The sequence below is a fragment of the Dermacentor variabilis genome, chromosome 2 (genome assembly GCF_050947875.1).
Source record: "Dermacentor variabilis isolate Ectoservices chromosome 2, ASM5094787v1, whole genome shotgun sequence".
Classification (NCBI taxonomy): Eukaryota; Metazoa; Arthropoda; class Arachnida; order Ixodida; family Ixodidae; genus Dermacentor; species Dermacentor variabilis.
The window spans coordinates 228,340,058-228,367,484 of NC_134569.1; the positions used below are offsets into that span (position 1 = coordinate 228,340,058).

General features: G+C 47.2%; 2 protein-coding genes across 5 annotated transcripts in view; both read left to right on the forward strand.

The window, feature by feature from the left end:
* Window positions 1-15,289, forward strand: part of LOC142573136 (glycogenin-1-like) — an 89,449-nt gene extending 74,160 nt beyond the window's left edge. For 3 of the 4 annotated variants that reach the window (XM_075682669.1, XM_075682671.1, XM_075682668.1), the window contains one exon: window positions 14,936-15,289. In XM_075682669.1, the coding sequence (XP_075538784.1) occupies window positions 14,936-15,160 (225 nt within the window). In that variant the 3' untranslated portion in view covers window positions 15,161-15,289. The remainder of the gene's footprint in view (window positions 1-14,935) is intronic. The other variant, XM_075682672.1, reaches the window with a different exon arrangement.
* On the forward strand, window positions 2,217-3,256 carry LOC142573137 (uncharacterized). Its single transcript, XM_075682673.1, has 4 exons — window positions 2,217-2,360; window positions 2,718-2,784; window positions 2,865-2,921; window positions 3,066-3,256. Exons 1-4 carry the CDS (start codon window positions 2,217-2,219, stop codon window positions 3,254-3,256), a joined length of 459 nt encoding a protein of 152 aa, XP_075538788.1.
* Window positions 15,290-27,427: the final 12,138 nt, after the last annotated feature.

Here is a 27,427-nt window from a genome sequence, read left to right on the forward strand (position 1 = left end):
ATTCCGCGTATTTCTCGATAACCTGAATAATGACATGGATGTGATCCATTGTAAAGTATCCCTTCCTGAAGCCAGCCTGTTCCCTTGGTTGACTGACTAAAGTCCAGTGTTGCCCTTATTCTATTGTAGATTATTTTGGTAAATATTCTGTATAATATTGGGAGTAAGCTAATGGGCCTATGATTTTTCAATTTTTTAACGTCTCCCTTCTTGTAAATTAGTATAATTCCATCTTCTGCCGCTCTTCCTCGTTTCATATCTTGCAATGCCCTTCTGACCTCATCGCTAGTGTGGTGTGGTGTCATCGACATGTAATCGGCATTCAGTGTTAGCAGAGAGGCTATGTTGGAAGTCATTGACACATATAAAAGGCCCGGTATAAGAAACTGGAGCAACCATCCGAATGTTAATCGCCAGTTTCGTTGTCTGTACACTGTGGGAACGGCGCGGTCCCTCAGTCCACGCCAGCAGGCCCCAGTCCTGGCCGCCCGCGCCCTTGAGCTCCCAGCCGAGCCTCAAACCACCGCTCGCGCTCCCGAGTCACCTTGTCCTCTACTTCTTCGACTGCTGGCTCCGATGCCCTAGTTCCCATAGCACTTATAACTGCCACCATAATGTGGTGGCGGTTTGCATCCTTAAATTACAGTTTGCTGGATCACGCAAATAAAATAAACAAACAAATATATTATCTAAAGAAGTACAAATTAAAAACCCCCCAAAAGCATAAAAAATTGATATAGAAACTAAACAAGAATAGCACCAAGGCTCCTAAATCTTGGTTCATTACGCCCTTGTTACACAGGCGGCCTTAACCGTGGTCATCGCAATAAGCGGTTAGCGCAGTGCACCATCCGTCTTACGTTTCAGTCGGTGCCTTTTTTTATTCGCTCGCGCCAACATTGTTCCAAGCACTCTTTTTGTATGGGTACTGCGTGCTTTTCGGAGGAGTCCCGTAGTCCAAGCGTGCTGCTGCAGGTGCATAAGCTGGAGCGACTGTTGGTGGTGGTGGCTGTCATCCGCTGAAAGAAACGACGACGTGGCTTAAGGTCTCCTCGGTGTCTTCACATCCTCGGTGGCTCGCATCTCGTCGGGTGCCCTTGCTCCTAAACGCACTTGTTCGGAAAACACTAGTTCGCCTCTGGATGCACACAGTGTATATGCCTTTATCGTATACGCCTTCCGAGTGGTGGTGGTTTAGTACGTGTTGATGACGTGACACTAATATCATCACCAGGCAGGTACCCAGGATTCTTCTTTCTTTTAACGCGGTAGCGTTAAGGAGCTCGTGTCGCAGAAAAGCCGGTGTCGTCGGCGTCGGTGTCGGCGTCCGCGGCGTTGTCCGTGAGCGATAAATCATGGCAGGCACTTCATAAATAAAAAGCAACTTCCAAGATGGGCTGGGTGGGAATCGAACCAGGGTCTCCGGAGTGTGAGACGGAGACGCTACCACTCAGCCACGAGTTCGATGCTTGAAATCGGTACAAACGCGCTTTTAGGGCGCGATCTTGTACGCGTTCCAAAATAGAACGGACCGCCTCCGTTCTAAACGTCACGAAATAGGCGGTTCGCAGTGTTCGCGAGAACGAGAGGAAGCAAACAGCCAATGAGTGAAGTGGAAGCCTGCGTCATGCTTTTGACGTCTGCTTGGGGACCGTATAATATATTGAGAAGCGTTTGCAACATGTTAAGAAATATTTTGATATTATGAGTGAGTAGCAAAATGTGTTGGTGTTGCTTTTCAAAGATTCAATTTGGAATGGAAAACGACTGAAACAAAATATTGTGGTTAATGTCTTCAAATGGCGCTAGGTGGTGTCGCAGTTTTGCGAAACGTTTAGTGATGGCGCTAGCTACCACCCCGTTTCACGCACACGGCGCGAATTTTGAAGCGGTTGGTTCAGTCGTTCAGTTGAAGCCATGGCGCTTAACCTACAAGCACCGGCGAAGGGGCCGCGCGTGTCGGAGGCTCAGAAGGAGACGGCGGTCGCCTTCATGGAAGCGCATCCCCAGCTGGCTATAAGATCCAGCGAGCTGGGGCCGCGCTTCACTGCTGGCGACCGCCGACGGCTGTGGCAGCAGCTGGCCGACCAGCTCAACACACAAGGCCCCGTCGTGAAAACCACGGAGCAGTGGCAAGAGTGGTGGCGGAAGCAGGTGTTCGAGGCCCGCCGCAACGCTGCCGCACTTGCCCAAGAACAAAGGTGAGTGACCGTCCAATGGCCTGGGCGATTTGTCCTTCGACATTGGCGTGTATTTTCAGAAGCACAGGAGGGGGGCGGCTACATGGTTTTCATGGCCGAGTCCTGGAGCTCACCGGGACGGTCCGCCTCCACGGCGTGACCGACCTCCCCTACCAAGAGGTAAGCACACTGCCGCCGTAATATCATGGGTTCCTGAATGGTGCCGGTTTAGAGTTTGCCATTATCTGTAAGTGCTACCTTTAGCAGAACGCGAGACCGTTGGTGAACAGGAAAATAGCGTAGGAGAGAATGGAAAAGCAGGTAGGTTAATCAACTAAATCTCAGTTGGCTGCGTTTTCGGGAAATGGGGGGGTTAAGTGATTAACACAGAATTAAAATGCCTTCGCGGAAGTGCACGAGGACGGTAACACATGGGATCATTAAGCACTGAATAATTGCACAATATTTTCGCAAATTAGTACGAAAACTTGTAACATAGGCATTGTAACGAATAGCCACGCTTATGACATTTTCCAGCAGGCTGACGTCCCCACCTACGCGATGGAAGTCGTCGTCCAAGACGAGGCTGCGGGCGTGAGCACACGTAAGCATCAGAAGAATGAGTGTTTTAATTATCGCCAAGTGTGTGTGCAGTTCGTAAACATTAATGTGTTTACTCTACAGCGGCAGAGGATCCACCGCGCGGCGCGGCGCCTGCCGAAAGGGTGGCCGCTGCACCTGGTAAGTTATTGGTCCTCAAGCTGTTAAATAAAATGAGCTCTTGTATTTTACTGAACTAGCCCAATAAGCCATAACATGGCCATAGCCACTTTTATTCGTACCATAAAATGCAGTGCAACTGTAGAAAATGCTGTATGCTTTCAGTGTTGCAGCACCCTGTTCGGCCACCACGTCGACAGCGACCGCGACGGGTGGATACCTTGACGACGATGTCGTCGCAGTGCGCCCGCAGCCTGGAACAGGGCGATGAGGTGCTGCAGGTTCGTAGGCCCTTTGGTGTCATTTTACATGAAGGACATAAATATTCTTTATGCTTTGTTATAAGTAAATCATGAATCTGAAAAACAAATCAGCTTGGGATGTAAACAAGAAATATGCGTTGTATAGAGGGCTCGGTAACGTGTCTTGCCAACGATCAGCCGCCGGACGAAAAGTTGGTTAGCCCTGAAAAGGGCTGTTTGGTGGTGAGAGATGCATTAGAGTAGATGACGGAAGAGTAGTTCCAGCAGGTCTTTGTCTGTCCAAACGAAGAGGGCATAGCTTGTACGCGACGCTTGACACTGCCAAAGGATGCCATCAGGCCAGTGGCTCTTCAGCAGAGAGGGAATCGTTGTGCACGTTGCAATTCTTCACAACAGCAGCTTGCAGCCGTGAGCTGGTTGCGAGTAATCAGCAACTGATGCGAACAGTTCCACCATGATTATTCATTCCAGGTGCTGCGCAGAATCGAGGCCTCCACAACCCGCCTCGAGGCCTCCACAACCCGCCTCGCTGTCGCGGCAGAGCGGACGGCAGCAGCCCAGGAGGGGATCCTGGAGCAGGTGCGCGCCATAGCGCAGGACATAGCTGAGCACCTGCAGCAAGCAAGAAATTAACTTATAATTTTATTCATTTGTTTCACCAGTTCCGTTTGTTTTGTTTATTTATTGTTTTTGGTTGAGAGGTGCAATGTGCGCACCCATTTTTGTTCTGTTGTTTGAGTTTCCTTTGAGTAATAGAGGATTTTTTGGTTGAGAGGTGCAATGCGCGCACCCATTTTTGTTCTGTTGTTTGAGTTTCCTTTGAGTAATAGAGGATTTTTTGGTTGAGAGGTGCAATGCGCGCACCCATTTTTGTTCTGTTGTATTTGCCTCTTTCTATTTATGCTTATCCAGCTGCAATGCCAGCGTGCTTTCTTTATTTACACATTTCGAAGGCGCCTAGTCATTCACACTGGAATCGTTACAAATAGTTGTCGATTTCTGTGTATGGGTTTTGTACTGCGATATTTATATTGCTTCACTGTGTTGTAGCTTACTGCACTCATTATGAAGCGTTACCGCATAGTGTTTGCACTGTGATATTTTCATTTCGGCACAGTGAGGCTAAGGTGCAACGACTACAATGTCTTTTTTTCAGAGCACCAAACTAGTCACTCTTTAAGTTGCATAGTTTCACAAATGAAAATGACCATCATCATTGCACCACACCAGTGATTGGTTTCCTCTGGTCTTCGTTCCAAGGGAGTCATTGCAAGAATAACTTTCACGCATGACACTTTCTGGGTGCTGTGAGATTGTAGAGCCAATTATCCATGTTTTATGTAACATGTTTCATCACAGCTGGCAAGTGCACTCACCTTTTTACAATTATGATTCACCTGTTTAGCATTGCACTACAATTGCTGCCGAGAAATGAATGCTTCTAGTCAGTGACTCATAACACTGACAAGGGAATGGACATACCTTCTTGCAAGGTCACGTAAATGTAATTGCAAGTTTTACATGCCGTGGTGAAAACGAATTGTGTGATGCTGATGTTGTCACATGCTTTGCTACCTGAAGCATGTTGTACTACAAGGTTTGTGATGTACTTGTCATCATAGTGTGATAAAGTTGACCTAACTATTTTTTGCGCTTTTACGTTAATTTACATCTACCCATTTGGACATGATGTGACGAGTATAATGCTGTCACTACACTCGGCGTTACATTTTGTTTGTGTTTGAATCCGCATTCATTACGCGTTACTTGCTTGCCTCACCTGCGTATTCATGCTTGCACACAAGTTTTGATACACCTAGCACAAGAGATGGCTAGCAAGCATATTGCCTCACTCCTACCAACGTACACTGAGCGTCAAAATGCACAGGATGCGGCGGTTGCGTTCATTCTGATGTGCTTTATGAACATTTTTTGCACCTTTTGCTGATGGTGACCATGAGTACAGAGTGCCAATCATATGCATTGCTTCCATCAAGTCTGTCATGACTATGATGGGTCAAGGGATGTTTTTATTTCATATTTCATGTGATATTTAAAGAAAAGGCTGCACTTTCACGTTGCTACCGCGTTTCATGTTCCACTAGGAAAGAAGTACTTTGTGATGTGCATATTGCATAAGACAATGCTAGCTTGGGAGCAGCAGCGAATGCAGTTCTTCACAGATGAATGGGCATGAAGCATTGCCTTACGACTGCTTCGCGAGTACTACTGTCAATAAGTGGCAGCCTTGGAGACTCTTGCATAGTGACGACGGTACAATTGTTTCCACGGCTGTGGCATTCTATTTAAAGGATTCTTTGTATAAGTGTACTTCATCATCATCATCCTGGTTACGCCCACTGCAGGGCAAAGCCTCTCCCATACTTCTCCAACTACCCTGGTCATGTAGTCCCTGCAAACTTCTTAATCTCATCCGCCCACCTAACTTTCTACCACCCCCTGCTAGGCTTCCCTTCCCTTGGAATCCATTCCGTAACTCTTAATGACCATCGGTTATCTTCCCTCCTTATTACGTGTCCTGCCCATGCCCATTTCTTTTTCTTGATTTAAACTAAGATATCATTAACTCGTGGTTGTTCCCTCACCCAATCAGCTCTTTTATTATCCCTTAACATTACACCTATCATTCTTCTTTCCATAGCTCGTTGCGTCGTCCTCAATTTAAGTAGAACCCTTTCCGTAAGCCTCCAGGTTTCTGCCCCGTACGTGAGTACTGGTAAGACACAGCTCTTTTACACTTTTTGCTTGAGGGATAATGGCAACCTGCTGTTCATGATCTGAGAATGCCTGCCAAACGCGCCCCAAATTCTTCTGATTATTTCAGTCTCGTGATCTGGATCTGCAGTCACTACCTGTAGTCCCTTACCACTTCCAGTGCCTCACTACCTATCGTCAACTGCTGTTCTCTTCCGACACTGTTAAACATTACTTTAGTTTTCTGCAGATTAATTTTTAGATCCACCTTTCTGCTTTGCCTCTCCAGGTCAGTGAGCATGCGTTGCAGCTGCTCCCCTGAGTTACTAAGCAAGGCAATATCATCATCGAATCGCAAGTTACTAAGGTATTCTCCATTAACTCTTATCCCCAATTCTTCCCAATCCAGGTCTCTGAATACCTCCTGTAAACATGCTGTGAATAGCATTGGAGAGATCATATCTCCCTGCCTGACGCCCTTCTTTGTTGGGATTTTGTTGCTTCCTTTATGGAGGACTACGGTGGCTGTGGAGCCGCTACAGATATCTTTCAGTATTTTGACATACGGCTCGTCTACACCCTGATTCCGCAATGCCTCCATGACTGCTGAGGTTTCGACTGAATCAAACGCTTTCTCGTAATCAATGAAAGCTATATATAAAGGTTGGTTATATTCCGCACATTTTTCTATCACCTGATTGATAGTGTGAATATGGTCTATTGTTGAGTAGCCTTTACAGAATCCTGCCTGGTCCTTTGGTTGACGGAAGTCTAAGGTGTTCCTGATTTTATTTGCAATTACCTTAGTAAATACTTTGTAGGCAACGGACAGTAAGCTGATCGGTCTATAATTTTTCAAGTCTTTGGCGAAACGAAGTGTACTTCGTTTGTGTTTAAATTATCATCTGTCGGATGTGTGGATTGGGAACACTGACCATTCGTATGGAGGTGCACTTGTCGTGTATACAAATTTTTAAATGTATTTTCCGCTGTACAAACACACCCCTGTGATAGCCTAAGGGCACTGCACTTTGTATAAATAAATTATGTATTATGAAAACTCACCATTCCTGTGTCCTTCAGAAAAGGTTGACAACTGCGCTGCGCTGCTGCCTTCCTCTGAGGAACACGTCTTGTGGTGCCAGCACCTGGATGTCTCCTGGCTCCTCTGGCTCCTCAGCTGGTGGCACTTCCCCACCATAATCGTCCAATGTCCAGTCGCCCGCGTCCAAGGCAATGTTATGGAGAGCAACGCATGCATAAATGATTCGCGCTGCTCTATCGGGGCTGTACAGCAGTGTCCGAAAGCGCTGCAAGCAGCGGAACTTGCTTTTCAACACCCCGATACATCTCTCCACAACATTGCGCATGGATGCGTGCTCCTGGTTGTAGTGGCCTTCAGAGCTGGTGCCGGCATGGCTGCCAGGTACTGGAACAAGCAGCCATGGCTCGAGAGGATATCCTGAGTCTCCTATTGCAGAAAGTGACAGTTGAGTGCTCTGCCCTAGTTAGGGGTACGCATTACGAATACTAACCAAGCAGATACTCGCCAGGCTGCAGTTGTGCGGCTAGGCGTGCACGCAGTGGGTTACGCTGCCACACCCAGGAGTCGTGGCACGAACCAGGGAACCGGGGGTCCACAACAAGAATGCGAAGTTCCGCGTTGCAAACCTGCAATGGGGAGCAATACAAAATAGCGCTGCAGATATGCTCGAAATCCGTTTTGCCATTCATATGCACAAAAGAATACACGTACGCTGGTACAAGTAGCAGACTGTTTCAGCCATAGGCGTGCACAGGGTCTTGCAATTGGGGGGGGGTGGCAATGCGCCACCCCCCCTTATGTGGACGGCTATGGTTCGCACTAATTGATAGCTAAATGAAAACTCGAGGCCCGATATTGCGCAAGAACCTCCATACGAGACGAAGCCAGCCCATGCAATGGTTGTAAGTACTTCCGTGTTCAAAATGCTTCCATCGTGTCTTCCCTACAGTGTATCCATTTCTGCTACGACTGCTGCCCATTTAAAACACAATTTTAGAACGGCAGACTGATTATCCACAACACATGGCACTCATCATTACTCCCGACATGTCACATTTCAACGAGCTCGTAAACAGTTCCCCGCATGTCCTCTTTTAATCGTTACATTACTTGTTATGCCAGCTTGGGCATTAAACCGAACAATTGCAACTATGGGCGAGTAAAAATGGCAACCACAGTTTGAAGTAAAACATTCCAACGGTACTTACGACCATGACGTTTAGGGCGTAATAACCCTTCCTCGACATGAAGCTCGCCGTGTCAGCCGGGCTGAGTCCCTCTGGCTTCATAATTGCCATCAATGTGCCATCGACGCACGCTAGCACGCCTGGAATGGCGCCGCGTCGCGCAAACGCCGCCTTTGCCTCATCCTTGGCAGCCGGTGTCAATGGAAAGTCCACCAACTTTCGCCGGGCAGACACGGAAATGATGGCCTCCGTCACCTCGTGAATGGTGCTGCTCACGGCCGACTGTGCCATGCCTACGTGTTCCTCGCGACCAACGCTCCTCTGGAAGCTTCCGGTGCCGAAGAATCGCAGCGCGCACAACACTTTCCTTTCTGTGGAAAGGCCACTGGCTCGCTGGCATCCAATGATAGGGTCAAGCTCGTCGCACAAGCTACGCACTGTTCGTTTGGACAGACGAAAATACTGCCGGAACTCTTCTTCCGTCAACTCTTCAAATGCATCATCTACCTCGGGTCGTCGTCTCTGCGCGACTGCACCAGCCGCACAGGCGACACGAAAAGGCACGGCAGAGAAAAACGCCATGTTCTCCAACTGTTGGGAGCGCGGAATCGGATTGAACCGGATACGAAAAATGCTAACTGTCCCAAGTACTTACGTTCTAATCCAATCCAAGCCGTCTGGTAGCCGTTCTAATCCGTTCTATCGCTCCGGACGGACTCTCCGTCCGTTCCGTGGCATTCGTCCGTTAGCAGACGACACGGAATGATTATGCGCAGCAAGACGTCACGGCTCACGTGACAATTGACGTCATGGCATTCGTCGCGGTTCAAATTGACCAATTGTGTGCGGCTTGATGGAACGGACCGCCTCCGTTCTATTTTGGAACGCGTACAAGATCGCGCCCTTAGTGAACGCGGTGTTGCCTTAAAAACGTGCCGTAGAATGTTATACTGCGGTGTATATCGGTAATTATGAGCACGTAACTTACAGAAGTCGCATTTAATTACACGAATAGCGAAGTACGTTTCCGCTACATTTCTTCTGCGCTTACCGCACACGCAGAGCCATCTTGCGGCAAACACAGAAGACCCCTCCTCTCAATGTACGGCGCTGCCCCGACAGGTGGCGCGCCATGCGCGCATTGGGGCTGTGCTGTGCGCGGACCGGTGCCAGGCACGTTGCGGCCCCGACTCCCTCTCCCCTGGCGACGCTTCGCCGTGCTCCCACGCGGGTTGCAGAATCAAGCGCCGTTCCTTTCTTTAGATTACTATCTGTCTATCTCTCTGCCCGTGCCGATCACGACGTTTGGCTGGCGTAGATCGTTTCCCCCTCCGAGACACCGAGTTCTTTGGTTCGTTCCGTTTGCTCAGGCGCACGTTCCGTTGCTGCGCAGAACGCTGCGTTGCTCGACGCTCTCCGTGGGATAGGTGGGCGCAAAGTCCGATGCGGGGCGCCTCGTAAGTGATCCCTGCGCCGTAGCGCTTTGTCTTACACCCCTTGGCGGGTCGATGGGAACGCTGTCGCGTTCCACTCTTGAAGGCGAAGCTTAAGCGTCCTCCAATTTTTTTTTGGGGGGGGGGGAGGAGGGTAACTCAAGGTAAGCTTTCTGTGCAAATGAGGAAGGGGGGGCACCTTTACTAGCGCAAATGTGAATAGCGCCCACCGTTCGCCATAAAAATGCGTAATCCCGCAAAAGATAAATAAAGTAAGGTGTATGTCACAGGTAAACGCCTGTGAGATAGACTTGTCCTTTGCTTGACAAACAAGGAACCACATCAAATGGACTCGGGCAGTAAAGGAGCGCAGGAAGAATACTGCCAAGAACAACTGAACAAGGGAAAGTGTAAAATAACAATTTCTAGTAGCGTTTTCTTTTAATTAGCTCTGGAATAAATAGAGAAATATATATATTTGCGGAACAATCACAGTTCTATCGGATCCCTCGTTTACTGCTGTATCAAGTGAATTGCCAAAACCGACTCGTATTGTTATTTGGAAAGTTGCGTAAGGATGCGTGGCTGCAAGTCCCGTACAGCCGCGTAGAGCGCAGGACGCTGCGGTTCTTTTTAAATGTAAAGGTGTTCATGCACAAATAGTTCCACAAGCAACTGTTAAATTTTCTAATTTTCGTTTTTCCTTCCTGTATGGCTGTTGACTCGACCCTCCCTTAGTAGATGACTTAATTTCTCAGCTCCTTGCGACTCTTGTTTCAAGTTGCCAATTTTGCATGAAAAGTGCTGTACAATTAGGGAAAAACGAGACCAAGTAATGGGTGACATTCATATTGATTATGGGTTTAACGGTTATTGCAGGGCTCGATCATGGACGCTGTTTTGCATGATTTCATTTTCCACCTTATGTAACCTGTATCACGGGTATATGGTTCCGATGATACGCCAGCGTCGCGGCGAGCCGTCACTCGAGGAAATAATGAAGCAAAAGGAAAAGGTAAACGCAACTGCCATTAGGCAGTTTTAGAATATTAGACAGTTTTAGTTTAGCGTTTGCAACCGACCATAAAAGCATTACGTACGTAAAGAAGTAGCGTCGTCCTTACTGCGCATGCTCGGAACGTTATTGGGTTTATGTGGTTTACGTGCGCTATGATATCGTACGTTATTTGGCAAGTTTAATGTCCGTAATGCTTACGGACGCTAAGAAATTGCGTTGTCGAACATGGGGGGCGCACGCATGGCTCCCGCTTCAGCGTGAATTCTCGTCATGGCTGCGCTCTCACTCGCGATGATCGCCAGTAACTATTGTAATTACCTTTCGCTTTCTCTAAACTTACCTGAAAGGTTAGTTATGAGCGCATAGCGCGTCCATTTTCTGAGATTGTCCGGCGATTCTGGCGCCCGTACGCCTAACGAGACGTGTCCACATAGCAGCAGCAGCAGGATGGTTGCTAATAGATCGTCTTGACTTGGATACGTTTGGCACGAGGCTTCAGACGATGCCCTGTTTTATAACGTTTTCAGTACGTTTGTGTTTCCGCTAGGTAAACTACAAGACTTGAAAGGGCACGCACCGTAACGTCCCGCAAAGGTGCTTACGTTTAACGTACGTAAGGCGACAAGCACCCGCCTCGTGTGCAAGAGGTCCGTGGTTCGAATCCTGGCGCCGGCAATTTTCCACCGGATAAAAAAAAATCCGCGTGTTGATAATATTGCATAAACAGGCCTGGAGTATGGCCTGATCCCGGTGAGCAGAACCGGTAACGGACTCCCTCACCAGAGCAGGATTGGCCACCCTGGTGCAGTACTTGGCCACAACATCCTATATGAACACAACAATCAAACCCCGGTCTCCAGCAGCTGCGAAGCAACTGACCACGGCGGCGGTCAGAGCTGCGACGCAGCAGAGGGTGCTAAGAATCCCTGGCTCCGGACAGGTCGTCATTGGAGTATGAATCTGGCAACGTTTAACGCTAGAACGTTATCTAGTGAGGCGAATCTAGCAGTGCTATTGGAGGAATTAGAGGGCATTAAATGGGATATAATAGGGCTCAGTGAAGTTAGGAGGCCAAAAGAAGCCTATACAGTGCTAAAAAGCGGGCACGTCCTGTGCTACCGGGGCTTAGCGGAGAGAAGAGAACAAGGAGTCGGATTCCTGATTAATAAGAATATAGCTGGTAACATACACGAATTCTATAGCATTAACGAGAGGGAGGCAGGTCTTGTGAAACTTAATAAGAGGTACAAATTGAAGGTGGTACAAGTCTATGCCCCTACATGGAGTCATGATGACCAGGAAGTCGAAAGCTTCTATGAAGACGTGGAATTGGCGATGGGTAGAGTGAAAACTAAATACACTATACTAATGGGCGACTTTAATGCCAAGGTAGGCAAGAAGCAGGCTGGAGACAAGGCAGTGGGGGAATATGGCATAGGCACTAGGAATAGCAGGGGAGAGTTATTAGTAGAGTTTGCGGAACAGAATAATATGAGGATAATGAATACCTTCTTCCGCAAGCGGGATAGCCGAAAGTGGACGTGGAGGAGCCCGAACGGCGAGACTAGAAATGAAATAGACTTCATACTCTGCGCTAACCCTGGCATCATACAAGATGTGAACGTGCTCAGCAAGGTGCCCTGCAGCGACCATAGGATGGTAAGAACTCGAATTAGCCTAGACTTGAGGAGGCAACGGAAGGAACTGGTACATAAGAAGCCGATCAATGAGTTAGCGGTAAGAGGGAAAATAGAGGAATTCCAGATCAAGCTACAGAACACGTATTCGGCTTTAACTCCGGAAGAGGACCTTAGTGTTGAAGCAATGAACGACAATCTTGTGGGCATCATTGAGGAGTGTGCAATGGAAGACGGTGGTAACTCCGTTAGGCAGGATACCAGTAAATTATCGCAGGAGACGAAAGATCTGATCAAGAAACGTCAACGCATGAAAGCCTCTAACCCTACAGCTAGAATAGAACTGGCAGAACTTTCGAAGTTAATCAACAAGCGTAAGACAGCTGACATAAGGAAGTATAATATGGATAGAATTGAACATGCTCTCAGGAACGGAGGAAGCCTAAAAGCAGTGAAGAAGAAACTAGGAATTGGCAAGGATCATATGTATGCGTTAAGAGACAAAGCCGGCAATATCATTACTAATATGGATGAGATAGTTCAAGTGGCTGAATAGTTCTATAGAGATTTATACAGTACCAGTGGCAGCCACGACGATATTGGAAGAGAAAATAGTCTAGACGAACTCGAAATCCCACAGGTAACGCCAGAAGAAGTAAGGAAAGCCTTGGGAGATATGCAAAGGGGGAAGGCAGCTGGGGAGGATCAGGTAACAGCAGATTTGTTGAAGGATGGTGGGCAGATTTTTCTATAGAAACTGGCCACCCTGTATACGCAATACCTCATGACCTCAAGCGTACTGGAATCTTGTAAGAACGCCACCCTAATCTTAATCCATAAGAAAGGGGACGTCAAAGACTTGAAAAATTATAGAACGATCAGCTTACTGTCCGCCGCCTACAAAGTATTCACTAAGGTAATTGCACATCCATATTCACACTATCAATCAGGTGATAGACAAATGTGCGGAATATAACCAACCCTTATATATAGCTTTCATTGATTACGAGAAAGCGTTTGATTCTGTCGAAACCTCAGCAGTCATGGAGGCATTACGGAATCAGGGTGTAGACGAGCCGTACGTAAAAATACTGAAAGATATCTATAGCGGCTCCACAGTCACCGTAGTCCTCCATAAAGCAAGCAACAAAATCTCAATAAAGAAAGGCGTCAGGCAGGGAGATACGATATCTCCAATGCTATTCACAGCGTGTTTACAGGAGGTATTCAGAGACCTGGATTGGGAAGAATTGGGGATAAGAGTTAATGGAGAATACCTTAGTAACTTGTGATTCGCTGATGATATTGCCTTGCTTAGTAACTCGGGGGATCAATTGCAATGCATGCTCACTGACCTGGAGAGGCAAAGCAGAAGAGTGGGTCTAAAAATTAATCTGCAGAAAACTAAAGTAATGCTTAACAGTCTCGGAAGAGAACAGCAATGTACAATAGGTAGTGAGGCACTGGAAGTGGTAAGGGAATATATCTACTTAGGGTAGGTAGTGACGGCGGATCCGGATCATGAGACGGAAATAATCAGAAGAGTAAGAATGGGTTGGGGTGCGTTTGGCAGGCATTCTCAGATCATGAACAGCAGGTTGCCATTATCCCTCAAGAGAAAAATTTATAACAGCTGTGTCTTACCGGTACTCACGTACTGGGCAGAAACCTGGAGGCTTACGAAAAGGGTTCTGCTTAAATTGAGGAAGGCGCAACGAGCTATGGAAAGAAGAATGATAGGTGTAACGTTAAGGGATAAGAAAAGGGCTGATTGGGTGAGGGAACAAACGCGAGTTAATAATATCTTAGTTGCAATCAAGAAAAAGAAACTGGCATGGGCAGGACACGTAATGAGGAGGGAAGATAACCGATGGTCATTAAGAGTTACGGACTGGATTCCAAGGGGAGGGAAGCGTAGCAGGGGGCGGCAGAAAGTTAGGTGGGCGGATGAGATCAAGTAGTTTGCAGGGACGACATGGCCACAATTAGTGCATGACCGGGGTTGTTGGAGAAGTATGGGAGAGGCCTTTGCCCTGCAGTGGGCGTAACCAGGCTGATGATGATACGTTAAACGTAATCACCTTTGTGGGACGTTATGGTGCGCGTCCTTTCAAGACCTTTAGTTTACCGTACTGTGCACGTAACCGCAGAAACCCAATTACGTCCAGAGCATGCGCATTGACGACAATGCTATTTCTTTACGTAGGTAATGCGTTTACATTTGGTTGCAAACGCTAAACTCAAACTGTCTATTGTCTGCGGCCGCAACTCTTTCCACGAGCATACGGACCAGCGGACTACGAATTGAATCCCTTTCGTGATCACTGGATCAGTCTATAAACAACGAAGGTTGAACTAAAGAGGTAACGCGCGTGATTGTTGCAATAGATGGTGACAACTGAACGCATCTCGAGTTAAACACGCGGGCACCGAATCGATGAGAAAACTGCCCATCACACTCCAGGAGACACCGATAACTACCGCGACCCAAAAGGAGGGAAAAAGGCAGCAAAAAATAGCTGTCAAAGAATAGCTGTCAAGTCTGGAGAATGATTTGGCGGATGCTTTAGGAATGTGTGTGAGGAGGGGTGGCGCGGGTAGGCGGGGGGGGGGGGAGGTTATGGCACCTAATTTCTGGGCGCCCCCCCCCCCCGGGTGCGTGCCTGGTCATGACTGAACGGCCGCTTTCCTTCTTTGTCGCCAACTGTTTTTGTGCGAGTGTCTTCACCGCTTGCAGGGCTCGTCTCGGTCGGACGGAGCACGGGACAACGAGGACCGCTACGACGCGTGGGAGCGCGGGGAGGTGGACTACCTGGGCGCTGACGCCTTCGCCAACATCCAGCGCAGGCTGGACGAAGCCATCAAGGGGCCGCAGGGCAGCGAAAAGCACGAGACGGACGAAATGGACAAGCATATATCCCTCTCGGAGTCCACCTACCTTGACGTCCTCACCGACAGCTGAGCGCGACTCTGGAGCTGCGCGTCTAGCTGCCGCCTCACGCAAGAACACCCTGTCTGGAAACTGAGCGAGCTGACCAGTAGTAAACGCGTCGACCTCAAATCACCCTCTTCACGTCCTATATTTATTCCATTTTCTTCAAGGGCGCGCAATGTAAAGTGCGCCACTGAGCGGAATTTCTGACCGCGCAAAAGGCCTTGTGTAAGACTTTGCAAAGGCATTGCAGCCTCCGTCCAAAATTTTACGGTCAGGCGTCACGAATGGCAGGAAATAGTAGGAAACTCTATGACCACGGCGAACTAAACAAATGGGAGGCCATGGCCTGGAATTTGTGTAATCTGCGCTAACCATTAGGTGCACGCGTCGTCTGCTTGGCTGCTTTCTTTAAAGGCTGTTAATAATACAAATAACTGCCAACGCTGCAGCTTTGCAGCTATGCGTCAATGGTGCAGTCGATCCCATATACCGGGTGGTTTTTCTTAGGTCAAAAATTTCTAAACCTTGCCTGTGGCAGATAGCACAATTATTGCTGTCTTCATGAGGCGACCATTGGTTCGACGAGAAATAAAGTACCTAATTAATAATTATCGTAATACCTCATTACCTTTGCAATTAATTAGACACATATTTAAATCTACCAATTATAGCAAGAGAGTTCGATGGCAAGGCGTATCCATTTGGAAAGAATTCTCAGGACTGCGCCAGTGTCGAGATATTTTGTTTCAAAATGTCTGACGGAATGCATTAGTGTTCCAGTTACTTTTGTGCTTCAATGCGTAATGCAGCGTTCCCTTAAAAGAAGGACAATTATTACCTCGAAACTGGTGTAGTCCATAGAATTCGTTCCAAATGTGTACGCCTTGCGAAGTCGCTATACTACAGTTCATAGATTAAAATATGTGCCGTAAGATTATTACATAAGAGTTGCGGTAATTATGTTAATTATTCAGTTAAATGCTTTGATTTCTCAACATTAATGGCCGCCTCATCTATTAATTTAGATCAGGGATTAGAATTATGCTATCTGACAGACGCGACCTTAAAATATGTGGACCTTCTTAAAAAGAAACACCCGGTATATAGAACTCGAACAGGGGCCCTATAACGTAAAGCTACTCCAATATGTTTTTATTCCAATCTCGTCACGTCAAATTTGCTTAAGCTCACGCGCAAGCATCGGGCGGTAACCCGCAGGGTTGTCTGAGTAGACCAATAAAACGCTCTCTTCGTTTGTAGGTAGTCACTTTTGTTTGCTTTAAAAACGAATAACATTGCCTGAACTGAGCAGCTTGTCTTATCTAATTGGCTGACAAGAGGCGAGCAGCACGCTCAAGTGGAGAGGGATTCGATGGGGCCAGTGCACTGAAAGTCGATAACCGGATGAAGAGGGTCGTGCCGGCGTCTGTTTTTGGTCCGCTTTCCCTTACCTATCTTGCGGTGGCTGGTCGAAAATCGCGACGGCATGCAGCGAAAGGTTAAGAATGCCGCTAAAACGGATCATCAGCAAAGAACAGTTGGCAGAACGAAATTGTAAACGTGCCGAAAATGTTCGAAAACGTTACACGGCCACACAAAAAGCTTTATTGTATGCAAATAAACCCATGCTCCCCGGCTGGTGCGAGTAGCCAGTGCCTGAGCCATCGGCGGCAGCCATCTTTTATTCCTTTCGGAACGGGGCAGCCTGTGCCTATTCAGAAGAAATCTCAGTTTTGTTCGGCATATTAATGCATCTTTAACGCGTACACGTCACTTTGACGTGGTGAGTTCTCACGGGTTTTATGACATCGCGTGACAAGCAGGTGAAGTGGGTGTCGCCCGAAAACTTTTGACAAATAGTCGAGCGCTAATGGTGAAAAGGCTTCGAATTATAAACAATTTTTTTGTTCTTTCCAGTCATGTATAATCAGTGTGTCACTTCATATCAGATGGGGAGCTATCGCGGTTTTCGTGATGTCGCGTGACCGACAAACAAAGTGGGGGTGGTTCGAAAAACGTTTTCGATCAATGGGGGCGGAGGGCTGATTGCAAAATTGGAATAGAGAAAGTTGGAATAGCTTTACGTTATAGCGCCCCAGGATCGCGAAGAGCGTTGTGTGAATAACTTGGTACATGAAATATGCATAACTGAAGCTTCACGCCGAGCACAGTTCCCAGAGATCGCGAACAGCGGGAATTTACCAATTTGTTTTTCTGATGCCGTGTCTACACGCACAAAATGTTACTAATTTTTTACACTCGAATGCTGCTAATTACTCCCGCAGTGGAACGGTGTGTGACAACACGTATACTGATCGCCGCGAGGCCGCGGCGAACCTCGAGCGTGTCGAAGTGCTTGTGCGTTTTTATTTAGAATGAGGTGTAAATGGACGCAGCGCCGAAGCGAGCCAGCCAGCGCCGTGCAGCCACCAGCGCTCCTGTACTCAGTGGCGTATACACGTAGTATAAGTACATTGTCTATAGAGGCACCACTGATGGCCACCTAGCGGGTGCTATCCAAAGCACGCTTGGGAGCACCAGCAGACGGCAACCCTTTGCTTCAAGGATGGCTGAAGTTCGCGGCTGCGATTTCTTCCTTGTTCTGGCGCCAGACTGCTTTTGCGGTGACAACTACTAAAGGAAGGCATGGACCTCTGTGATCGGGAGCGTTCACGTACACGATGTTACCGGAGTTTAGGACAAACCGGTCTGCATGCGCGCCAGGCGCGTCCCCCAGGCAAGCGTAAGGAAGCCAAGTTACGAAGTGGAGCCCGTGTTACGAACCCCGTTCGTTTTGTTGACTAATGTGATGTATCGATCGCTTTTTTAGTGTATTTGCCTCTTTCGACTTTTCTACTACTGCTGCTGTCGCTGTCTTGCATGCCGCGTCGGGGGAGTGGTTCAAAGAGGGAGTGCAGCACTGAGGGAAGGCGACGAGATAAACTCGTTTGGACCTTTCCATAGCATCACAACAATGCCCTCTGGAAGTTCCTGCTCTGCGTCGCAACAATACCTTCTCGACTGTTGTAGTTATCCTTGACCCCCTCAAAAGCATTGCAGGAACTGTGGTGATTTCTACCAACATGCAGCAGACCAGATGGGAATAGATAGAATGGTAGACAGGAGGTAGTGAGAGGAGGCAGAGAATGGGTAGAGACGGACGCACTCACGAAACGAGTGAGTAAGAACCTTGCCACTCTACGCTTGTATACGTGGAGGGAGGGCGGGAGACGGAGAAGACGACGTAAGAGGCCAAGGAAACGCTACTATAAGACACGACAGCGGTTAAAGACGAACTGGATAAATTTAAATTCAAGGTGCGCTGTGGTACGTTCTTACTATTCTGAAAAATAAACCCCGTGCAAATTTGCTATAAGCGGACGACAGACTGCGGTCGCCCATCAAATCAACACTTCTGCATCCGCCATGGTAGTTTTAACAATGATGTTGGTCGAGGTCACGGGTTCGATCCCGATTAAACACCCGTATACTTAGAGTTAGGTGCACGTTAAAGAACCCCAGGTGGTCTAAATTTCCGGAGTACTCCACTGCGGCGTGCCTCATAATCAGAAAGTGGTTTTGGCACGTAAAACGCCATTTTTTTGTCGATCCCGATTACAGCAGCCGCATTTCGACAGGGGCGAAATGCAGAAGCGCTAGTGTACTCAGACTTAGGTGTGCGTTAAAGAATCCCAGGTGATGAAAATTAAAACGAAATCCCCCACAGCCGCCTGCCCCATAATCAGACTGCTTTTTTGCACTTTTTCTTAGGGGCGGAGGAGGTCGCCGCAAACATGTGGCCATCTACAAAGCCCTGAAATTTCTCTTGAATAAAGTTGTTTCCTCCTTATAATCATATCGTGGTCTTGGCACGTAAAGCCCCGTAATTCAATTGACGTTTAACACTTCTGGCACGATGCGTTGCACCGTGTGAGGCAATGGCAGTGCTAACCTCCTCGCAGGCTATTAGCAATTGCACACCGCAACGCCTCATGCAAACACGTCTCGTTGTGTGTTCTGTGTACTACGCAGACAGAGAAGTGGTGGACGTAAATAACTTTTACCATCAACTCGCTATACTAGTATTACACTAAACGCTGATAAACTTAAACATTCGCCTTAAAATGCATCGCTGATTATCGTCAATTAAAGCAAATAGCATAGGAAGCTTCGCTTTCATAATTTCCACAGTGCATGAGATCCGCATAGTTTTAAAGCGAAGCTTTCTCCGTCTCACTGATTCGTCCAAGAGCGCCGAAAACGCTCTGCAGGAAAGCCAACTTACACATCTGTGTAGAACACTGCAGTTTACATTCGCAGTAGCGCGCCAGCGTCGTCTAGCTGGCCGGTCAGTGCCTGATAAAGGCGCGAAGCGATAGATAGAACAACTTTATTGAAGAATAAAACGCTCAATGGTTGGAGCCCCTAGACAAGGGCCCCACTGGCTTCCGCACGCCGTCTTGCTTGTCGGATGATGGCCCTTTGGACCTCTTCCTGTGAGCTGGACAGCGCCCCTCCCATTGTGTATGATCCGTAATTTCTGTGTTTGTCTTTTGTGTATATGCCGTGCATGCCCATGAGATGTGGTCTAAGGTTGGCGTGGCTCCGCACCATGGGCATGTGTCCGCATATCTTTCAGGGTGAATTTTATGGAGAATGTGCAGGTTGTTTACATGTATACGTTTGCAGCTTTCTCCATATAACCTGTTCTTCCTTACTGAGGTTCTTATCTGGGGGTGGTAGTTTCATTCTATTTCCTCTGTGGTAGTTTAAAATTGCAGAGTAGTTCTGGTCAATCGGGATCAGGTCTTCAGAGGCATCCTGTGAGCACCCGTGGTGTGTAGCATGCGCACGAGCTACTCTGTCAGCCTCTTCGTTTCCCTTGATTCCCTCATGACTGGGTACCCAAATAAGGTGAAATCTGGCTCGGGGTTTTATATCTCGTATAATCCTATACGCTGCGGTGCATACTCGTCCCCTGAGGTAGCTTCTGCATGCCGCTTGAGAGTCTGATAGGATGGTTATTTGTTGTTGGTTTGGTTCCGTCGCTTTGATAGCAAGGGCTATTGCGATTTCTTCTGCTTCCACGACAGTGGTGTTGCGAGTGGAGGCGCTAATGATTTCTCTGCCCAAATAGTCAGTGACAGCAGCTACCGTTCTTTTCTGCCTGCCTGGGTATCTTGCCGCGTCCACGAAGCGGGAGTTTGGTTTGTCGCCGTGCGTTTTCTCAAGGTATGCAGCTCTGGCTTCTCTTCTGCCTGCATGTAGAGTTGGGTCCATATTTCTGGGTATTGGCGCCACTTTGATGCTGTTTCTGATTATTGTGGGGATGGGTTTAGCTTGGTTGTGTTTTTCTAGGAACTCGTGATACCCGAGTCTGCCAAGGAGTTTCCTACCCGTGGTCGTTTGTGCAAGTCTGTTTCTTTGAGTTATCATTTGAGCTTCTGCCAGTTCTTCGTATGTATTATGAATTCCGAGAGACATGAGTTTTTCGGTTGCGGCGCATTGCGGAATTTGTAGGGTGATCTTGTAGGCTTTCCGTAAGTACGAATTGATCGCATCCCTCTCTGTTTTCGTTAGCTCGTAATACGGCAAGCTGTAAATGAAGCGGCTAACCACCAGACTTCTGATTAGGTGAAGGGTGTCTGATTCCTTCTTCCCCGTCCTTTTAGTGGTTACCCGCTTTATCATTCTTGAGACTTATTGTGTTGCCGTCTTGGTGAGGTTAAGCCCGTGTTGGCAGTGTTGATTTGATTGTAGCCACATGCCTAGTACTCGGATTGTGGTATTGTCAGGTATTGCATCATTGCCAAGTCTGATTTCCAGTTTAAGGGCAGGGTCCGTCGGGACGTTACGATTCCCTTTCCCTCTCCAGACTCGTATAATCTCAGATTTCTCTGACGCGCATTGCAGCCCTCTGGCTCGCACGTACGTCTCGATTTCACAGGCAGCTGTTTGTAATCGTTCTTCTTTTTCACGTAGCGACCCGGTGACACACCAGACTGTAATATCATCCGCATATAGGGCGTACTGGATATCCGGGATGGCTTGTAGTTTCCTTGCAAGGTCTATCATTGCCACGTTAAATAGCGTTGGCGAGATCACTGCGCTCTGGGGAGTGCCCTTGTTGGGTGTCTTGAAGGTCTTGATTTCTACTGCGCCAAATTTAATCTCAGCGGTTCGTTGGTTTAAAAAGATGCGAACATAGTCGTATATCCGCTCTCCGCAGTTTGTTTCAGCCAGGCCATCGAGTATTCCTTGGTGGCTTACGTTATCAAAAGCGCCCTTTATGTCGATGGCCATGACAACGTGTTCGCTTGATCTTGGTATATTTGTTAGGACTTCTTCCTTCAACTGTAGGAGGATGTCTTGAGTTGAGAGCTTGGGTCTGAATCCAAACATAGTGTCTGGAATGATTTCATTGTCCTCTAAGTAGTTTCGTAATCTAGAGTTCACAATTCTTTCAAATAGTTTCCCCAGACAGGAAGTTAGGGAGATTGGTCTAAGGTTACTAATTGCTAATTTCTTGCCAGGCTTGGGAATTAAAACTATTTGAGCGTGCTTCCACTCCCTTGGAATAGTACGCTGTTGCCAATGTTCATTTATAAAGGTAGTATATGCCTCTAAAGCCTCATCGCTTAGGTTTCTAATCATGGAGTTAGTTATCCGGTCTTTGCCTGCCGCTGTGTTCCGGGCCATTTTCGCTATGGCAGCTCTAACTTCTTCGATGGAGATGGGTTCATCGAGTTCAGGGTGAGGCGCCCCCCCGTATTTCGTCTCACAGAGTGCGGGAGATGGGTCTGTTCCGAAGCACTTGTTATATAATTCTTCTTTGAGTTCTTGTTCCGTCCCTGGGTACGTATGGATTAGCCGTTCCACCGCTTTACAGCCCTCGTTCTAGTTTTGGTTGGTTTCATAATTGCTCTTAGTATGCACCAAGTTTTTTGCGGTACTCAGTGTGTCATTAAGGGAGTCGCAGAAGCGTTCCCAATTGGACGTAGCTAGTTGCGTTGCGTACTCTTCCGCTTTGCGGGTGATTTCTGCAATGCGTATTTTTAGCTTCCGGTTCTGTGACTGTCGCTTCATTCTTTTTGTTAGTCCTCTGCGTGCCTCCCAGAGATGCAGTAAGTGAGGGTCTATCTCAGGTATCTCACATGTGCGGGCTAGTTCTTTTGTGACTTTATCCTTTTGTGTTCTTAAACTTTCACACCATTTACTTAAATCATCGATTGTGGTGCTTTGTTGGCTTTGCATCCGGCGGTATTTCACCCAGTCGGTAATTTTGGCTATTCCTATGTGTCGTTTGATTTTCCCAGTCCGAATTGTGGTGCTGATGATGTAATGGTCGCTCCCTAAATCGTTTAGGGTGTTTATTCATTGCGCATCTTCACCATTCTGCACTATCGTGAGGTCAGGGCTGGTGTCCATGCTCACGCTGTTGCCCTGTCTAGTGGGCACTGCAGGATACGTTATAATTGTCATGTCGAGTTGTTCCGTTTGTTCTAGAATGTTTCTTCCCTTAGCGTCCTGTTTTTGGTATCCCCAACTAGGATGTTTGGCGTTGAAATCACCTACTATTACGAGTGGTCTTCCCTTTACCAGGCGGCAGTTTCCTGGAGGAGGCTGTCAAACTTTGTCTTTCTCTGGCTTGGTGGACTGTAAGTGTTTCGTATAAAGGCACTCGTTTTGTTCAGGCCTTTATATATGATTTCTATTAATAAATGCTTAATATCCGTGTCAGTAGAAGGATCATGTTTGATTGCGGTGATCGATTTCGCTACCAAAGTAGCTATTGCTTTCTCCGAATCCGGGTGTGTGTACACCTCGTATCCCTGAAGGTTTGGAGGGAATCCGACTTCCTGAAGGGCTATCACAGCTGGTAGCTCACTCTGTGAGCTTACCAGCTGTGTCAAAAGTCCCCTTTTCCGTCGGTATCCACGACAGTGCCACTGCCAAATTTCGCAATTTTCTGTTATAGTTGGTTGATGTTTAGGCATGGTTGCTTTCCTGTGCAATGGCTACTAGCCCTGGTCTGGCGTATGGCTTCTCGGCTCTCTCTCTCTAATGTTAGCTCCGGTAATTTGCTTACGCACCGTTTTCATGATTTCAATTTGCAGAGCCTGGAGTTTTTTGTCGGACTTCACTTCAAACTCAGTCATTTGTTGCGTTAGTTGTTGTGTTATTTGGGCTGACACCTGTTGGGTTATCTGTTCTGCTAGTGATGCTATCGGAGATTGCAAGTGCACGAGAACGCGGGATCGTCTTAGGATCTGGAGGAGGAAAATCAAAGCAACAACAATAATCAACAGCAGTAATCGTGATCTGTCTTGCTTGCGTTTCCTCTCTTAAAAACGCTGCGCTCGCTACTTTCCTGTCGAGAATACTCTGCCATGCTGATAACGCGCATGCCGTTCGTGGCTTGGAAGTACCAGGCTCGCGGCGTTAAAGAAAGGAGATGCGGACAACACAGATGACGATTATTGTTGTGTGGCAAGATACGAGCCAAAAGGTGTAATTTTGCTTAAGAGTGCACTCTTAAGCAAAATTACACCCTTCTGCCACAACAATAATCGTCATCTATCTTGTACGCATTTCCTTTCTTTAACGCGGCGATCCCGGTACTTCCAAGTCACGAACGGCATGCGCGTTATCAGCATGGCAGAGTATTCTCGACAGGAAAGTAGCGAGCGCAGCGTTTGCAATAGAGGAAACGCAAGTAAGGCAGATGGCAATTATTGTTATAACGGCGAGTATAACGGCGAGACGATTTTCTAGTGCGAAACTTACACGGTTTATTCAAAGGTAGATGAAAGAAAATTAGAAGAGCATGAAGTGATTGAAAGTACATTTCGGAGCCCCTTAAATAGGCTCTCTACAATCGTGGGCGGGATCTTGCTTCCGTCGATGTCACGTGACCGGCACGGAAAAAGGGCCCCTCCTCCTCTGGTTATACCGACCCTGCTGAAAGGAAGAAGTCTCGCCTCCCGGAATTGTAGACGTTTGTCCGCCTCTTCTGCGCTTTGCGGGTTCGTGGAAGTTCTCTTCTAGGTCCAGTTCGAGCAAAGGGCCTCTCTAAACTCGCGCGTGCGCGCGCGCACGCACGCACGCGCACACACACACACACACACACACACACACATACACGAGGCTGTACACTGTGGGGCTTCCGGCAGACAGGTTCCTTCAGCGGTGTCTCTAGCATCCATTCACGACGACGTGTGCCTGGTTGTCTGGGTGCACGGTTTTTCGGCAGCGATGCTTGCAGCAACCCTTCACGGTGACGGTTCGCAACCAAGGACCCCGGCGGATATTCCTTCAGCGGTGTCTCTAGCATCCATTCACGACGACGTGTGCATGGTGCGCCCCTCGAGCAGATCACTGCTTGACTTTTGTTCGGAAACGCTTCAAGTGCGCATCCCCCCGACCGAATTCGACGTTTTCTGTTACTCAAGTATGCAACAATGTGCACCCCGTGACACTGACTGTCACCTTTTGCTACGTCTGCAACGGCATTTCGGCGATGGGGCATGGAACCGGCAGCATGGCGGAAGCGCTTACCAGTTTCCTACTGCTTACGCAGGTTGGTGCTCTCGAAACTTTTTGTAAGACACCGTGTTCTGTCATGCCGGTTCCGCCCCAAGTGTTGTTTTCTATGTTTGCATCACGGTCGCATTCGAAAAGAAAGCAGCCGACACGGCAGTTTGTTGTTTTTCGTAGTTCAGCCCTTTATTTGCTGCTCTTATTGCTGTGTGGCGGTGATATTGAAGTTAACCCAGGGCCAACTGGTGCGCAATTTTCAAAGATCCTAGATGGTCAAAATAAAATGATGTCGAAGTTAAATTCTATCGAAGAAAAACAAAACCAATTGACCCTATATGTCACAGGCTTGAAGGCTCGTATTTTTTCGCTAGAAGTTAAGACTGGCAAAGTCGATGACGTACGCAATGCTGTCGCAACAATGGCAGACCAACAACAGGGTGATCGTGCTACACTGATCGCTCTCACCCAAAAGATTGACGATATCGAGAACAGGCAAAGAAGGAACAATCTGGTGGGTTGTATGATTCATCCCCGAAAGAGACAGCAGCCGAATCTGAAGAACTTATTGCAGAATTATGCAGAAGCAGGCTTGGCGTCACAGGCCTGAGCATTGAGCGTGCGCATCGTATAGGGACATATACGACAGGGAAGCCACGTCCAGTCATAGCAAAATTTTGTTCCTATAAATCCCGTCAGTAGGTGCTGTTGAACGCTTACAAACTCAAAGGCACCAGTTATAACATATCTGAAGATTTTGCCCAATCTGTCAGGGACAAAAGAAAGAAGCTATGGGACTATGCCAAGTTGAACAAGCGGGAAGGGGACAGGGCTGTTTTGAAGCATGATACGCTTTCGGCTCGATAGGGCAACGGGAGATGTAGTTCAGCAGTGACCTTCGCATAAGGGTACAACAGGATTGCCTCTCAGTGTTCTAATTATAAATTGCAGGAGCATAAAGAATAAAATTGACAAATTTCAATGTCTGCTACGTACCCAACAGCCCAGGGTAGTGTTGGGCACCGAGTCATGGCTGGATTCTTCGGTTTTAGATTCTGAAATTTTTCCGGCAAGCTACCAGTGTTTTCGGCGTGATAGAAATTATCATGGTGGAGGTGTCTTTATTCTTGTAAATAGTAGAATACATTGCGTTCATGTAGCAAGCCCACTACTTGATATCGAGGCAGTTTTTTGTAAGATACGGCTGGTAAATGGAAAAAGCATGGTGTTCGGCTCCTACTACCGTCCACCAAGCGCGTCGTATGAGCAGTTCATCAAGCTTTCTGACTTTTTGGAGTGTCTGAAAAATGACCGTGTCTTGATCGGAGGGGACTTTAACCTACCTGAAGTTGACTGGTCGTGTGCAGTTCCCAGGAATTCTGTTAGTGGTTTTTTGTACTCCTCGTTTTTTGATCTAATGGACACTCATGCATTTGAACAATATGTCCTCAGTGCGTCGCGTGATGATGTTACTGGCCATGTCTTGGACTTGCTGTTGTGTAATGGGTCTGGTATTGTATCAGACGTTCATGCACTACCTGGATTGAGCGACCATAATATTTTTATTGCTGACGTTAGTGTTACAAATGTGCCAATAGTGAAAAAACCGCTTAGAAAAGTGTTCTTGTATAGTAAGGCTGATTACTGTTACGAATTTAACGTGGGAAGTACGTTAAATTCGTACTTCCCACGTTTGACACATTAGCGGATGATTTGAACGTTGAACAGTTGTGGGAAAGCTTTAAAGAAAAGCTCTTCTATCTTCGAGATAAATTCGTTCCAACTCGGATGCTTTTATCTAAACATGATAAAGATAAACCGTGGTTTCGGCAGGAACAGCGCATCTTGCTGCGCAGGGTGCGGAGGGTATACTTAAAGTATAAAAAACACAGGTCCCTGGAAAAATTATCCAAACTAAAGAGGCTAAAGCTTGATTTTGAGAATTCAGCCAAATCGGCTAAGGAATCTTATTTTGCTCGTCTTGGGGAACGGTTGGTAGAAGATCCCAAAGAATTTTGGAAGTATATTCGGCATAGTGGACAGAAAAACAATTCTGTCCCTCCTCTTGAATACTTAGGCACGGTACATGATGATGACAAGCGCAAAGTTGAAGCATTTGGTAGTTATTTTTCTTCTGTGTTTAGTAATCGCCAGTTTCGGATTTTAAGTCTCGATTTTTCGCTATGCAATGAAGAAATGCCCGAAGTTGAGTTTGCTTTGGAAGGTGTACGCAAGCTATTAGAAAATGTTTCTCTCAGAAAGGCAAATGGACCAGACGATATAGCAGCAGCAATGCTTAGTAGTTGTTGTGATTCGTTATGCCTGTATTTACGCCGTCTTTTCCAAAAATGTTTAGACATGGGTGCCGTACCTACCGACTTGAAATTGGCAAATGTCGTGCCTGTACACAAAAGTGGGCCTAAGAACTGCATTGAGAACTACAGACCGGTGTCTTTGACTAGTATTACATGTAAAATAATGGAACACGTTATATATAGTTGTATTATGTCACATCTAGTTAAAAATAATCTATTAAACGCAAACCAACATGGATTTCGGCAGGGTTTTTCTTGTACTACGCAGCTTGTAGAATCCACTCATGATTTGGCTCAAGCAATAGACAAAAGGCAGATAATTGATTGCATCTTTCTAGATTTTTGTAAAGCATTTGACGTTGTGGCTCATGACCTACTTATTAGCAAATTACACGCCTACAAGTTGCACAAAAAGGTAATTGCATGGATATCTGAATATCTT